We start from the raw sequence: 14,872 nt of genomic DNA, 5'->3' as shown, positions 1-14,872 counted from the left end.
CAGCTTCCCAAGTAGCTGGGATTACAGGCATGTGCCACCACACCCGGCTGATTTTTGTATTTTTAATAGAGACGGTGTTTTGCCAAGTTGGCCAGGCTTGTCTCGAACTCCTGGCCTCAAGTGATGCATCTGCCTTGGCTTCCCAAAGTGCTGGGATTCAGGCATGAGCCATTGCGCCCAGCTTTATTTTTTAACCCTCATTAGACTTTATTGTAACTGTGCACAAGTTTGTCCTTCTCACTAGATTACAAAGTTCTTGAAGACAGTGTTTTATCATCTATGTATCACAACCACTGGGATACTTCTTGGCAGGCACACAGCACATGCTCAATAGGTGTTTGTTGACTCAATGAATGAATTGTGAATAAACATGACTTGATGTCTGTAAGGCTCTGATGGTCAGCACAAGAATCATTCTAAAGACTATCCAATAAAGACTATCCAATATTCCAGTCCCAGGCTACCCAGAAGTGGTTTAGAAAACAGAGACACTGGCTATCTCGAAATAATTTTTAATGTTTTAAAATTTAGTAAGTGCACACAATACATGTTTTAGCAGAAGAATGAAAATGTGTGTATGACATTTAATACAAATTTACATTACAAAATTAGACCGTGTTAGGAAAACATTAAAAGCAGAAGTAAACATTTAAGTAAAAACCAAATAAACAACATGCTAAGGGATACAATTTTTAAAATCCTAGTAAATGTAGTTGCCTAAATCCAGACTTGAAACACTGAGATTTACTTTGCCACTTAAAAAAAAAAAAAAAAAAAAAAGCAGAATGCCCTTCATTTTAAATGCATTTTAAAAAATGTTTGTACATTGTTTTCCTGCTGGCCACTGTAGTATAATCGAGTATATAAAAGAGGATCAGCTGGATTCAAATCCGGTAATAAAGAAGTACACCACCTGTTAAGTATACAGTTCACCCCAGAAAGCAACAACAAAAAAATCACACTACATATTACCTTTCTACTGTCAGATTCTCCCTGATGCCCATGCCCCAAAGACAGAACAGCTGAGAACTCTTTCAGCTTAAGAGAAAACCAAATGTCTTCAGCACCTTATAGTTTCTGTGCATAGGAAAACGTGGGCAGAAGAGGACTGCAGGAAGAGAAAAAAATAGCTAAGACCAATGGTGTACTCTTCAGTAAAACTCCACTTGCATGCAGCAGCTTCCGTGGAGACAATGGCTAATGTATTGGGCATTGTGAGAAAAAAAAAACTGACGTTCATAATTTCCTCAAATTTTGGCAGATTTCCCCAAATACAAACAATGGAGACAATTTATTCACACAATCACTTCCTAAAACTTCATAAAATAACGAAGTAACACCGTAATGGTGAAGGTTGTAGTGAGGAAAAGAAGGTTGGGGAAGAAAGGAATACTCCCTTTCATTTTCTACCCACTCTACCTCACCAAATTACTAGGGCTCAATTGAGTCCTTAGCAAACAAAACAATCAAAAATGTATTTTATGCAAATGAAGCTCCTTTCAGACCAAGTACCTCCCAACTGTAGTGCTTCCCTCAGCACTCCAAGAAGAGTAATTCCAGGATAAGCAGATTTCTCTAAAGTCTCAGTGATCACTAGTGCCCAACTTTGCAAGGTTTGATTTAATGCTCAAGAATGGCAAATGAGGCCAGGCGCGGTGGCTCATGCCTGTAATCCCAGCACTTTGGGAGGCCGAGGCGGGTGGATCACGAGGTCAGGAGTTCAAGACAAGCTTGGCCAACATGATGAAACCCTGTCTCTACTAAAAATACAAAAATTAGCCAGGCGTGGTGGCAGGCGCCTGTAGTCCCACCTACTTGGTAGGCTGAGGCAGAAGAATTGCTTGAACCCAGGCGGCAGAGGTTGCAGTGAGCTGAGATCACACCACTGCACTCCAGCCTGGGTGACAAAGTGAGACTCTGTCTCAAAAAAAAAAAAAAAAAAAAAAAAAGCAAATGATAATGATCCTTAGAAGAGCATCTTGGTCATAACACAGTAAAGCTTTCATCAGCACAAAAGACATCTGCTAGTTAAGTCATATGGGTAAGAAATCCAAAGTTTAACTGTTTCTTTTTCAGATATGAACTTCATGGAGAACGGGTATCATTGACTGCCTTTCTTCTTCTTACAAGTAAACCAAATGAGCCCTGCCTCACATAAAAATATTAAATTCTTATATAAACCTTATCAATGGCCTGAGAAATGCAAGGACATTCACTAAGAGATTTGTGAAAAAATTGTTTTTCTTGGAGAGCAGGATAAATTGTAAGAAGAAACAAACTTCTAGAATACTTTGAGAAGGGAGTTGCTTCTATTTTCACTAAACAAACAAGGGAGGTTTTATCTAAAGTTTGTATGTAGCATAAAAATGTACTTAATACATTCAAATTCTAAATAAATACTGACCATTGGTATTATAAAGTGTGATTTGGTACATTTGTGTAATTTGAGGACTTACTTTGTAAGTTTCTGTTAACACATTAATAAAATGTAATTGTACATTTCAAATACAATTATGTTTACTTCACATCATTTATTCAGAACATCAATTCCCTCAGTTATTCTCACAACCTTCAACCCTTTAAGGAGTTGTACCAAAATAAATCATTAGGTTTGATAATGACAAGTGAGAAAAACAGCTCCTTATGGGTTGAATGTCATAAGCCAAATATAAATGGTTAAGAAAACATTTACAAGTATTATATAGGTAATATAGTTCATTACAAATTGTTGTCTGTTCATTACAAATGTCTGTTTTAAACTTGAAAATGATGCACAAATAGGGTCTATGTGATGTTTGTGTCTTCTGAGGGTCTATGTGATGTGTGTGTCTTCTGTAATGCTAATATTACCCATTACACAGATTTGGGCTAATACTGCACCACAGTACTGAGAATGTGCTGGATCTCTAATGCCATCAATGGAAGTGGACTGGATACCAAAGTGCTGGATTTCCAATCTCTCATCCAATGTCAGTTCTTCTTTAGTTAGTAGGAGGTGAAGCATCTACCTTCCCCATGGCTTCCTCATTGAAGAGCAGCTTTCGAAGTATATTTGCATAAAATGGTCCATACACTTGTTTGTTGAGATTCACAATGTTTGCATATTGACAGCCTAGGGCTTCTAGCTCCTGCTGAATGACAGCTAGGCCTCCTGGCATAGGAGGCATGCATTTTTGAGGGCTTGGAAGACAAAGTAGGCTTTTCATGTAAAGCTTAATTCGTTTATCTGAAGGAAAAAAGAAAGATACCTTTATCTGTCCATTATTAAAGTACGTACTTTTTAAAAACAAGAACAAGTAAGTGTAATAGGTTGACTGCAATAATGTTCCCAATTCTTTACCCCTCCCTGTACCCATCCCCTTTCTAAGGTAGCTTTGCAGCTCCTCCTATCAAAGGCTGGAGTGTTTTCCCCATCCTTTTTATCTGGTTGGCTCTGTGACTTACTTTGGCCAATACAGAATGCGGTGGAAATGCCAGAGTACCAGTTTCATGCCTTGGCCTCAAGAGGACACTCTTGTTCATGTCCACTCTCTACCTACTACGGCCATGAGAATAAGCCTGGGCTTGCTGGAGGATGAGAGATCAAGGAGAGGGAAACCCAGCTGTTCCATGTGAGGCTATCCTAGACCAGTGCATAGCCGACCAGCATTCAATCACCTGAGAAAGTCCAGCCAGGATCAGCAAAGCTTCCATCCTGAGCCACAGCTGATCCACAAATACATTAGTGAATTCAGCAAGACCAAAAGAGTCATCCGGTTGCCTCACAGACTGGTGAGTAATAATAAATGCTTTTTTTTTTTTAAGCTTAGGAGTTTTGTGGTATTTTGTTTTGCAGCAATAGCTGACTGATAAAAAATGCAGAGCCCTATTTGGGGGGAATCTTTTACAAGTTAATCCTAAATGTTCACGATTGTAATTACATACACTAAAGCTGAGTTTGTAAAGTGGCATTGCCAGTCTGGCTCATGCAGTGTCTTTTTTAAAAACAGAAGCCATTTAAAATCAGAAGATTTCACATAGAAATCCACATTTCTGCTTTCTCTTGAAAAATCTAGAGATCTGGCAAACTTGGGGGCCCAAATTACCACACGGCAAGGGGGACCACACATGTAGGTTTCCTCAGGACAGTCAAAATTTACACCTGTTTGGCATAATTTTAAAAAGAGACTCTCAAAAGTACCCTGGTGGAACAATAAATTGCATGGTGCCAGGCGTAGTGGCTCACACCTATAATCCCAGCACTTTGGGAGGCCAAAGTGGGAGGATCTATTGAGCCCAGGAGTTCGAGACCAGCCTGGGCAATATAGTGAAACTTCGTCTCTACAAAAAAACATTAAAAATTAGCCAGGCATGGTGGTGCATGCCTATAGTCCCAGCTACTTAGGAGGCTGAGTTGAGAGGACTGCCTGAGCTCATGAGGCTGCAGTGAACTGTGATCATGCCACTGCACTCCAGCCTGGGCAACAGAGGGAGACTCTATCTCAAACATAATTAATTAATACTAAATGAGTTACAGGGCACTTCACACATGGCCAAGAATCAGGAGACACTAAGGAAGGGCCACCCCAACTAGCACACCATTGTGCCACCTTCCCCGCCCTTCCTGCATCACTGCCTCAAAGTATCTGAGTTTGACACGACTACACAAAAGCACAGAAATGCATATGGAAATCAGGCTGCAATAGCATGGGACAACTATTAGTAATACCGGACAGAAAAGACCTGCTATAGCTCAGGCTGCTCCAAGGGCTTTCTCTGGCTTTGGGAGCAGAAACCTCACCAATAAGAAGGTTTACTAAGGAAAATATGCCACATTGAATATGGACAACTATGATACTACTGAAATTCCTATCACCCAAGAATGCTCACAAAGATCATACATTCCAGCTAGGTGTGACTTAGAACTTAAGTTTCCAATGTCCATGTCTTAGAATTCTTTCCTTTTACTAGAATGCCATGCCATGCCATCCCACCTCATCTCATCTCTGCTCAGAATCAAAGGCATCCTTCAATGTTGTGCCAAAAGTTACCTCCTTTCTGTGACTTTCCTTAGCATCTGTTACCAGACTATCAGGACATACGATTGCCAGTTGAGAAGTGTCTCTCTCCCTTCTTGGACAGTGGACTCTTTGAGTGTGAGGGTTATATCTTTTTTCTCTTTATATTCTTGGTCTGGCATGTGACAGACACATTGTAAATGCTGACTGAACTTAAGTGAGAATGGACTGAAAAGGGTCTATAAAGATAAATAACAAACTGAAAACCATGGCAGCCAGGGGTAAATGGGGACAGAAGAAGGCAAACAAAGGTGACTTAAGCCTTATCTGTAACTTTGTTCTTTTTTTTATACAGACAGGGTCTCCATCTGTTGCCCAGGATAGTCTCAAACTCCTGGCCTCAAGTCATCCTCCTGCTTTGGCCTCCCAAAGTGCTGGGATCACAGGCATGAGCCACTGTGCCTGGCCTTTGTCTGTAATTTTTCTACAAGGAGAAATTATTCTGTATCACCTGTACAACTGAAATTACTTGTTAAAAATGTAGATGGCAGGCAGGGTGCGGTGGCTCATGCCTATAATCCCAGCACTTTGGGAGGCCATGGTGGGCAGATCATGAGGTCAAGAGTTTGAGACCAGCCTGGCCAATATGGTGAAACCCCATCTCTACTAAAAATACAAAAAATAGCTGGGCATGGTGGCGTGTACCTGTAGTTCCAGCTACTCGGGAGGCTGGGGCAGAAGAATAGCTTAAACCCAGAAGGCAGAGGTTGCAGTGAGCCAAGATCATGCCACTGCACTCCAGCCTGGGTGACAGAGCAAGACTCCATCTCAGAAAAAGAAGTAGATGTAGGCATGCAAATAATTTACACAGCAGGTAATCCATAATTTTTACTTAGTATGTATTTGAAAGAAAAATCCCTTTCTAATATCTTCAAAAGGTTAAGAACTGTAATGGGAATTGGGGATTGTAATCCCTTCAGTAAATAAATAGCGCATCAATGAGAACAAAAGAAAGCACACTGTGGGTACCCTGAGCAGAGGAAAACCATGGCCAACACTGATGAAGCCCTTCTCATGTTCCAGGAATCTCTCTGTTTAATTTATTCTCACTCTTCTGCAGGCATACATTTAGAGTTAACTGTGTACTACTTTCCCTTTAGAATAGTTGCCTGACCCTCAGAGGCCCGGGTCTATATCATCACAGATATGATCCAAACACTTTCCTTTAAGAAGGTTTAAAGAATGAAACCCTTTCAAACTCGTTCTTAAGTCAGCAGGTGGTTCTGTCTCTCCTGCCTCGTTTGCAGATGAGTCCATTTTTAGGCAAAGGCTGAAGTGACAGGAGTGTTTGTCCAGTTAGGAGCAGCCACACGCAGTTCCTGCCAAAGGCGTGTCCTAGGCTTCCAGGGTCGAAGGAGAGACGCTCAAGTGAGTCACTTAAGTTGCTAGGGCAACAGTACTTTGAATGAGATTTAAAATGCTTTCAATTTGCAAAAGGACAGGCAAGTTGGACCGGGGAAAGCTGGGTGGACAAAAGTTGCTTTACCAGATTTTAAGAGGCATCTCCTGGCCCTCAGATTCCTTCTGATACTGCAAGCATTTCTCTTACCCAAAGAAAAGGCACAGAGTACACTCGGACACTCTGGCCACTCTGCCAGCACGCAGCAGGGCTCCAGCTCTGACTGAAGTGCCATTCAGAGCAGTGAGGAACATGAGCTCTGGAGTCAGACAGGCTGGGGAAGGATCCCTACTCCACCCCCAGCTCGTTATGGGACTTTGAGTGAAAGTTCCTTAACCTCTCCAAGTCTCCTATGCATTCACCCATTTCACAAATATTTATTAAATATATGTGTGGGTGCAGCATCGCACAAGAATACAGCAGTGAACAAACCCGCACGCCATCCTCATGAGGACTGCACACTACTGGGGATTTGGCAGTTGGCTGCAGAGACTGCTGGACAGTGTCTCAATCCCCACTCTATCCCCCTTCCTCCTAGAACACCATCTCTCAGGTTTTACCTGTTCAGCTGGGACGGCATGCTCTGAGGACAGACACATGTCAGCACGTGAAGGTATATACATAAGGGCTTGGTCACAGGTGATCATGGTCATGCTCTGTTTGTTATTGTTATTAACTGTCCCCTCTCAGGAGCAGCCTCCCCAGCAGCCTACAATGTTGTATACACCGACACTGTTCCTTTCTGGGGGCAAAGTTGAAGCTCTGAACCACTGAAGTAGCCTGTGTGGCCTGGATCCCCAGCATTCCGTGTCCCCAGGGATAAGGATGAACAACACTATTTGAAAGTCTCAAATTAATAGTATCTTAGGGCAGTCCATGTTGTACTTTGAAAATCTGCAGATTAATCCTAGCAGGTTAGTACATTCGAATTCTACACTCTTCTACTTTTGGTTTTCATCCTCGAACCTCTGCAGTAGACAACTGCTTTGTACCACACAGCAGCTTCTCCCCTTCTTTATGGCCACAATACTCTGATTTTGTTTCGGGGTAACCATCTCCTCCCTACTCTCATCAGGTGTTACAGAGAAAACTGACTCCTCCTTGGCTCCAGGAGGTGAATACGTGTCTCAGGCTTAACTTTCTTCCCCTCAGGCCACCATGACCAATTCAAGAACGGGACACGAACTATAGTCAGGCTAACTGGAGCCACTGAGACTCAAAGATGGGGTCACTGTTTGAGCTAACAGGGAGGCAGATTCTTTGTTTTTCACTTAAATATGGAAGGTTGTAGGCTGGAGCTAAAACCATCTTGCTGTTATGAGAAAAGTCTGCCTGTGAAGGCAGCCAGCCCAGGAGAAGGTAGTGTTGAGAGTTGGAGGCAGGAAAACTAGTGCCAGTGACAGCTGGAACTCTCATTAGGCTGTACCAGAAGCCAGCACTACCCCTGGTCTTTTCAGTTAGATGAGAAAATAAATGCTCATTTTGTTTAAGCTAGTTTAGAAGTTTAGATTCTTGTCACAGGTAACAGAAAAGTCCTAACTGATACATTATCCATTTTCCCAACTCACCAACACAGCTTGACTTTGAGACAATTTCCTGGCCTACCATTACAAAAAGCCTGCACACTATGTCTCCTGGATCCACGCGTTTTCAGTCTTTGTCTCTTTAAGCCTGACCAAGTTCCTTCAGAGCTGCTCACAGCAGAACTGATATCTACTATCTGTGAACATACTGCCAGCTGGTTTGAATTACTGCATTGATCTAGGATTTTAACATTACCCCAGCACTCTGTTATTCTCGTCATAAAATCTATTGGCTGAATAGATAATAGGTCCTGAAACATCCCCCCACTCCACGACACACAGAAGCAGCAATGAGTCCCAGGCCCTTGAAAACATTATTTCTTGACATTTTCAATACTTATCCTCCAAAAGCGGGTAATGTGTTTAAGACAAAAATTTGACTGACTTAATAATTAGTCAAAATCAGCAAGTTAAAGCAAATTGGAATTGAAGCAGAAATCAATGAAAGGACTCACCAATCAAGGACCAGATAGGATTGTCCTCCTCTTCAATGCTTGAAAATTGACCTATAAGATTAGCTTGAATCTCAGCACTGAAAGTGGGTAAACCTCTCTCCATCAGGGTCTTGTTAACCTCAGCACAAGTCTGAACACCAATAGAATTCAGGACTTCCTTCAAGTTAAAGGTCCTGTGAAACATAAAATGAAATTCCACCAGGGAAAGTTTTTGTTCATCAAGTTACTATTTTGAATATACAGACTTGTTTTAGATGTCTACCAGTCTTCTCTTATACCGACAATAATAACCTCTATTAGAATGAACTTATAAAATAGCAACTCCTCCCAACCACCAACCTTCTTATGTAGCAGATTTTTAAATGCTTAAAATCATTAAATTGTGTAGCAGTGTTTAAGTAGAAAAGCATAAGCAGAAAAATATGGTCCCCAAAAATGCACCTGCAACTCCATTTATATTACAGGACTATCAGAAAGGGACAGAAAACACCAATTTGCTTCTTAAAATAAACTTGTTGGTTTGAGTGGATTCATTCACACATTTTTAAAAATGCACTTGATAAATGAAGTAGACTGAATTCATTTATCTATGCCTAAGTAGTAAATCTGTAACACCAATCAAAAACAACAAATAAAGATATTCAGTGGTCAAATACCGAAAACTCTTGGCTGATCATGACCAAAGATAATAAGCTCCTTCCCATTATTCAAGTAACTGATAAATAATCTCCAATATATAGAGTCCAGAAAGTTGTAAAGGTAATTAAAGAGTGAGTTATTTAGTAGGTAAGGAAAAATAGGTAATTAGAAAAGGCATTTGTTGGGTCTGCACTATTAGGGAAAGATGACTGAAAATTCTATCTCACTATCCAGAAAGGGTCCTTAAGATAACTCTGCAAAATGGCAATTAAAGGATGAGAGAAGGGCTCAATGATAGGAAGCAGTATAATGGAGTGAGTTGGAACATAAGCTATGGTATCATGTGGAGCTGGGTTCAAATCCTGGCTCTACCACTGAACTTCTATGTGTCTAATATTTAGCTCTTAGCAGATTATCAGGCACATGGAAGAAGGAAAAGAGAAAAATAGGTCATCGTGTTGATCATCATTAACAGCAATAAGAAATGAGTTCTTGGTGTTCTGCCTTACTGGAATTTGTTATAAGCCCACATTGGACCTGATGTTGGAATTCTGTAACCCAAGGATAGACTGATTGTAATAAAATTATTACCTTCTGACTTTTTATCCACTACAATGTACTGCCCTAGTTTTTTCTTGCTTTTAATCAGTGAGTTCTTAGGCTAAAGGGAAACTGGCTAGCCATATGCAGAAAACTGATACTGGACCCCTTCCTTTCACCAGATACAAAAATCAACTCAAGATGGATTAAAGACTTAACTATAAGACCTTTAAAACCCCTAAAGGAAGACCCAGGAAATACCATTATGGACATAGGCCTTGGCAAACATTTCATGATGAATTATTCAAAAGCAAATGCAACCAAAACAAAAATAAACAAGTAGGACCTAATTAAACTAAAGAGCTTATGCACAGCAAAAGAAACTATCAAGAGAGTAAACAGCCTACAGAGTGGGAGAAAATATATGCAAACTATGCATTTAACAAAGGTCTAATATCTAGAATCTAAAGGAACTTACAACCAGCAAAAAACAACCTCATTAAAAAATGGGCAAAGGACATGAACAGATACTTCTCAAAAGAAGACTCACATGTAGCCAACAAGCATCTGAAGAAATGCTCAACATCACTAATCTTAGAGAAATGCAAATCAAAACCACAGTGAGATACCATCTCATACCAGTCTGAATGGCTATTTTTTCTTCTTTTTTGAGATGGAGTCTCACTCCATTGCCCAGGCTGGAGTGTAGTGACGCAATCTCAGCTCACTGCAACCTCTGCCTCCCAGGTTCAAGTGATTCTCCTGCCTCAGCTTCCTGAGTAGCTGGAACTACAGGCATGCGCCACCACGCTTGGCTAATTATTTTTTGTAGAGACAGGGTTTTGCCATCTTGGGCAGGCTAGTCTTGAACTCCTGACCTCAAGTGATCCACCTGCCTCAGCCTGCTAGAATGCTGGGATAACAGGTGTGAGACAACATGCCCAGCCTGAATGGGTATTATTAAAAAGTCAGAAAATAACAGATTCTGGCAAGGTTGTAGAGAAAAGAGAGCGCTTATACACTTCTGGTGGGAATGTAAATTGGTTCAGCCACTGTGGAAAGCAGTTTGGAGATTTCTAAAATAACTTAAAACAGAACTACCATTCAATTCAGCAATCTCATTACTGGGTTTATTCCCAAAGGAACAGAAATCACTCTATCAAAAAGACACATGTACTCATATGTTCATTGCAGCACTATTCACAACAGCAAAGACATGGAATCAACCTAGATGCCCATCAGTGGTGGACTGGATAAAGAAAATATGGTATATACACCATGGAATACTATACAGCTGTAAAAAGAATAAGATAACATTCTTTGCTGCAACATGGGCAAAACTGGAAACCATCATCCTAAGTGAATTATCAGAAACAAAACCAAATACCACATGTTCTCACTTATAAGTGGGAGCTAAATACTGAGTAAACATGGACACAAAGGGGAACAACAGATACTGGGTCCTACACCTAAAAGGTGGAGGTCTGGAGGAGGGTGAGGGTTGAAAAACTAACTATGCTCACTACCTGGGTGATGAAATCACTGGCACACCAAACCCCAGTGACCCTCAACTTACCCATGTAAAAAACCTGTACATGTGTCCCTAAACCTAAAAGTTGCAAAAGGGAAAAAAATTAAAAATCAACCAATCAATAAATCCTTTCAGCTCTTCAAAAAAGGTTGTCTGAGCATAAGCCATGCCTTCCACTCACAATGAAGAGGGAAAACTGTTTCTAGTTTTCAAGATGCGTCATCAAACCAAATATAAACGACATGTTGGTCTACTATTTAGTACTGTCCCTTTTTTTATACTATGAATGCTATTGCCCCGTCCATAATGAGGATAATTGAGAATTGATTGTATTCATTTCCTAACACCAGGGAAAAAATTAAACAATAAAACAACCAGATACAATTATAAAGATGATGATTTAATGGCTAGTTATTAATAGCTAGCATTCATTGAGTACATATTATGTGCCACACACCTGTACATGAATCATCTTAAGTTCTCACAACTCCAAGGTAGATATTAATACAATTATTATTCCCTTCTTACAAGTGAGGAAGTCAGGCTCATAGTAATTTGAGAACTTATTCAAGTGTTCATAGTAAGTCAATAGCAGAGCTGGGATTTAAACCCTGGTATGTCTGACCCAAAAGCCTGTCTTCTTAGTAACCACCTTCTGTATACTTTATATTAACATTTCAGCAGCACTGGGTGTTCTCTAAAGGCTTAATAAATAAAAGTTTCTGGAAAGTAATGATTACCCGTGTAGGGAAATGGTAAGATAAGACCAACTGCAAAATCAGAGGTTTCCTTTCATTATAGGTCTTGGGTCCTGGAATATTAATGAGCATCAGAATCAGGAGAAAGTTCAGATCAGGGCTCAGTCCTTGGTCTGCCCTTTTCTATCTGTGCAGCCCAAGGCAAATTCTACTCTTATCTCTAAGCTTCAGTTCAAAATGAGAAGTTGGATTCTATAACTACTTGTACTCCTTTTGGCTCTTAATAGTCTAGGATTTCATCAAGTAATTTACATGCTCTCTGAATAATAGGTGGGAGGATGAGAAGACAGGTGCATCTTCCTTCAATTACAGGAATAAAGAGGACATGCCTCTGAAGACACCTGAAAGGGAACCAGCAGGAGAAGCTGACCCATAAGAGACTCACAGAACCATCTGGCCATTCACCAAGACTAAGAATTTTCTGACTTGGATAGGAATTCCTACTGGATGATGTAAATGCAAAATCTAAATGGGATTCCAGCATTCATGAAGGTATAATACTGGAGATAAATTTAGCAAAAACCAAAATCTTCACTGGACTTGTATCACATCTCTGAAGGGCAGAACTGTCAGCACTTCTGAAGACTTCGTAGCAAGGTGGATTTGTGAAGTCAGTAAACAATTCATTGCAGAAAAATGATGAAGTCAGAACAAGCAATAGCACAATTCTAGGGAGGCCGAGGTGGGTGGATCATGAGGTCAAGAGATCGAGCCCATCCTGACCAACATGGTGAAACCCTGTCTCTACTAAAAATACAAAAATTCGCCGGGCGTGGCAGTGCACGTCTGTAGTCCCAGCTACTCGGGAGGCTGAGGCAGGAGAATCGCTCAAACCCGGGACACAGAGGTTGCAGTGAGCCCAGGCTGCGCCACTGTACTCCAGCCTGGTGACAGAGCAAGACTCTTTTTTCCAAAAACAATTTGCACAATTCTAAACACTGAGCTTGGCAGATTTCTGTGTTTCGCTTGTTTTTCTTCCAAAGCACTGTCAAAGAAAAGCTGTTGTACAAATTCATTGTAAGTGGAAATACTACACTCACCCTGGCACTTGTCATGGAAAACATCTCTCCCTTCCTATGAGAGGACATCTAAGCCTTCAGAGAGATTAAAGGAAATTCTAGAAAAAGAAAGTGTAAGATAAGCTTCTCTAAAGCGCAGTCCTGAATCTCACATCCAGATGTCCAAGGTCATTCTTGTTCTCTGAGACGCATGCAGAGCCTTAATACAAGAGGGAGCAGATGCAAAAATCGGGAACTTACTCTTTGTTCATGCCTTCGAGTAGAACAGCTGAAATCCTTTTTAACCTGTTTGCAAGCTCAGGCAGGCCTCCTGTAATAGCACCCACCATGTTGTTGGTAATTAGGGACAGGCAGGCAATAATTTTCAATTGATTCAGCTTTTCTGTCAGTTCCTGAAGACGTGCTCCATCTGTCATAAGTGTCTAACATATTTATTTAAAATATAAAAATAGAAAGGGTAGCTCAATAGCATGAAAATACAAAATAGGCAATGTCATTTCCAAATTCCCATTTTTATCTGATTTTTGCAAAATCATTAAACCACACGAAACACAGACCAGATGATTCAAAGTTAGAACTTAAGAATTAAAATACTAGGAAATTTGGGGGAAGAACAAAATCACTCACCTCTGGTAATTCTTTTTTCTGATAATCCCACTGTAACAGTTTCAAGTAACTATTATTTAGCACCAAAGTAGGGCTCAGGCTTGGCTTGGAGGTATTTTCGGCCCCAGGAGTTAAAGCACTCTCAGAAAGATAAAACAATTCTTCATTTACAGATTCTTTTATCCATTCTGTAGTCTGATCAAGAGCACCTAAGAGTGAAGAGGCCACATATTTGTTCTACAGCTGATTGATCCCTTCACCAGTGTATTCCACTTGACAGATGCTGTGTTGGGTACTGGGCATAAATGAAAAGACACAGCCATGCCCTTCAAGGAGTTATAACCCATATGGAAAGACAGATCTGTAAACTAACAACTATAACACAGTACAATGAATGCTGGTAATTGTGGGAGAAGAGGCTGTCCAGGAAATAATCTAAGAGGAAGAGCTCTGTAAGTGCTCTGGAAAAGACAGCATATGGCACATTCTAGATGCCACATTCTGGATGCCACAAACAAATCTGTATTGCTGGTCCATAAAGAACTAGGGGTAAGAGGGTTGTAGCAGATGGCATTGGATGGGTGGTTAGAAGTCAGCCTTGAGTTTGTGCAGAGAAGGTATTTAAAGTCATTAATTTTCACACATTTTTGGTAAAAGGTGAAAGATTTATACAATCTGAAGAGAAAACAGAGTATAATTATTACACATTTTTGGGTCTTAGACCGCCTTTAATATCTAATTAGAGATACGCCTTTCCCAAGGTGAATGTGCACACTCACATGCACGTGTCCACAAACAATTGTCATTCTCTCTTACCAGATTCATAGTCCCCAGGTTACAAACACCAGCGACGGGAATGGGGAGTTTTGGATAATATTATTTTCTTTCTTTCTTTTTTTTTTCCAGACGGGGTCTTGCTCTGTCACTCAGGCTGGAGTGCAGTGGCGTGATCTCAGCTCACTGCAACCTCCACCTCCCAGGTTCAAGCGATTCTCCTGCCTCAGCCTCCTGAGTAGCTGGAACTATAGGCGTGCGCCACCACATCCAGATAATTTTTGTATTTTTAGTAGAGATGGGGTTTCACCATGCTGGCCAGGATGGTCTTGATCTCCTGACCTCATGATCCACCCACCTCGGCCTCCCAAAGTGTTGGGATTACAGGCGTGAGCCACTGCACCCGGATGAATATTATTATTTTCAACATGGAACCCATATGATCAGATATGTATGTTAGAAAAATTGCTTGGAAAGAAAGACTGAATTAGTGGAGGGAGAGTAAATTGTT

General features: G+C 40.7%; 1 protein-coding gene across 6 annotated transcripts in view; it reads right to left on the bottom strand.

Annotated features, from left to right (window-relative positions):
• Positions 1 to 1,924: 1,924 nt before the first annotated feature.
• Positions 1,925 to 14,872, bottom strand: part of TCP11L2 (t-complex 11 like 2) — a 42,899-nt gene continuing 29,951 nt past the window's right edge. For all 6 annotated transcript variants that reach the window (XM_050748625.1, XM_050748631.1, XM_050748626.1 and 3 more), the window contains 4 exons: positions 13,609 to 13,796; positions 13,222 to 13,403; positions 8,495 to 8,667; positions 1,925 to 3,226 (listed from right to left, as the gene is read on the bottom strand). In XM_050748625.1, coding sequence (XP_050604582.1) covers positions 2,982 to 3,226; positions 8,495 to 8,667; positions 13,222 to 13,403; positions 13,609 to 13,796 — 788 coding nt within the window. In that variant the 3' untranslated portion in view covers positions 1,925 to 2,981. The remainder of the gene's footprint in view (positions 3,227 to 8,494; positions 8,668 to 13,221; positions 13,404 to 13,608; positions 13,797 to 14,872) is intronic.

This window comes from Macaca thibetana, chromosome 11 (genome assembly GCF_024542745.1).
Source record: "Macaca thibetana thibetana isolate TM-01 chromosome 11, ASM2454274v1, whole genome shotgun sequence".
Lineage (NCBI taxonomy): Eukaryota > Metazoa > Chordata > Mammalia > Primates > Cercopithecidae > Macaca > Macaca thibetana.
The sequence above is the reverse complement of the archived record's forward strand: the minus strand, read 5'-3'. Positions and strand labels throughout refer to the sequence as shown.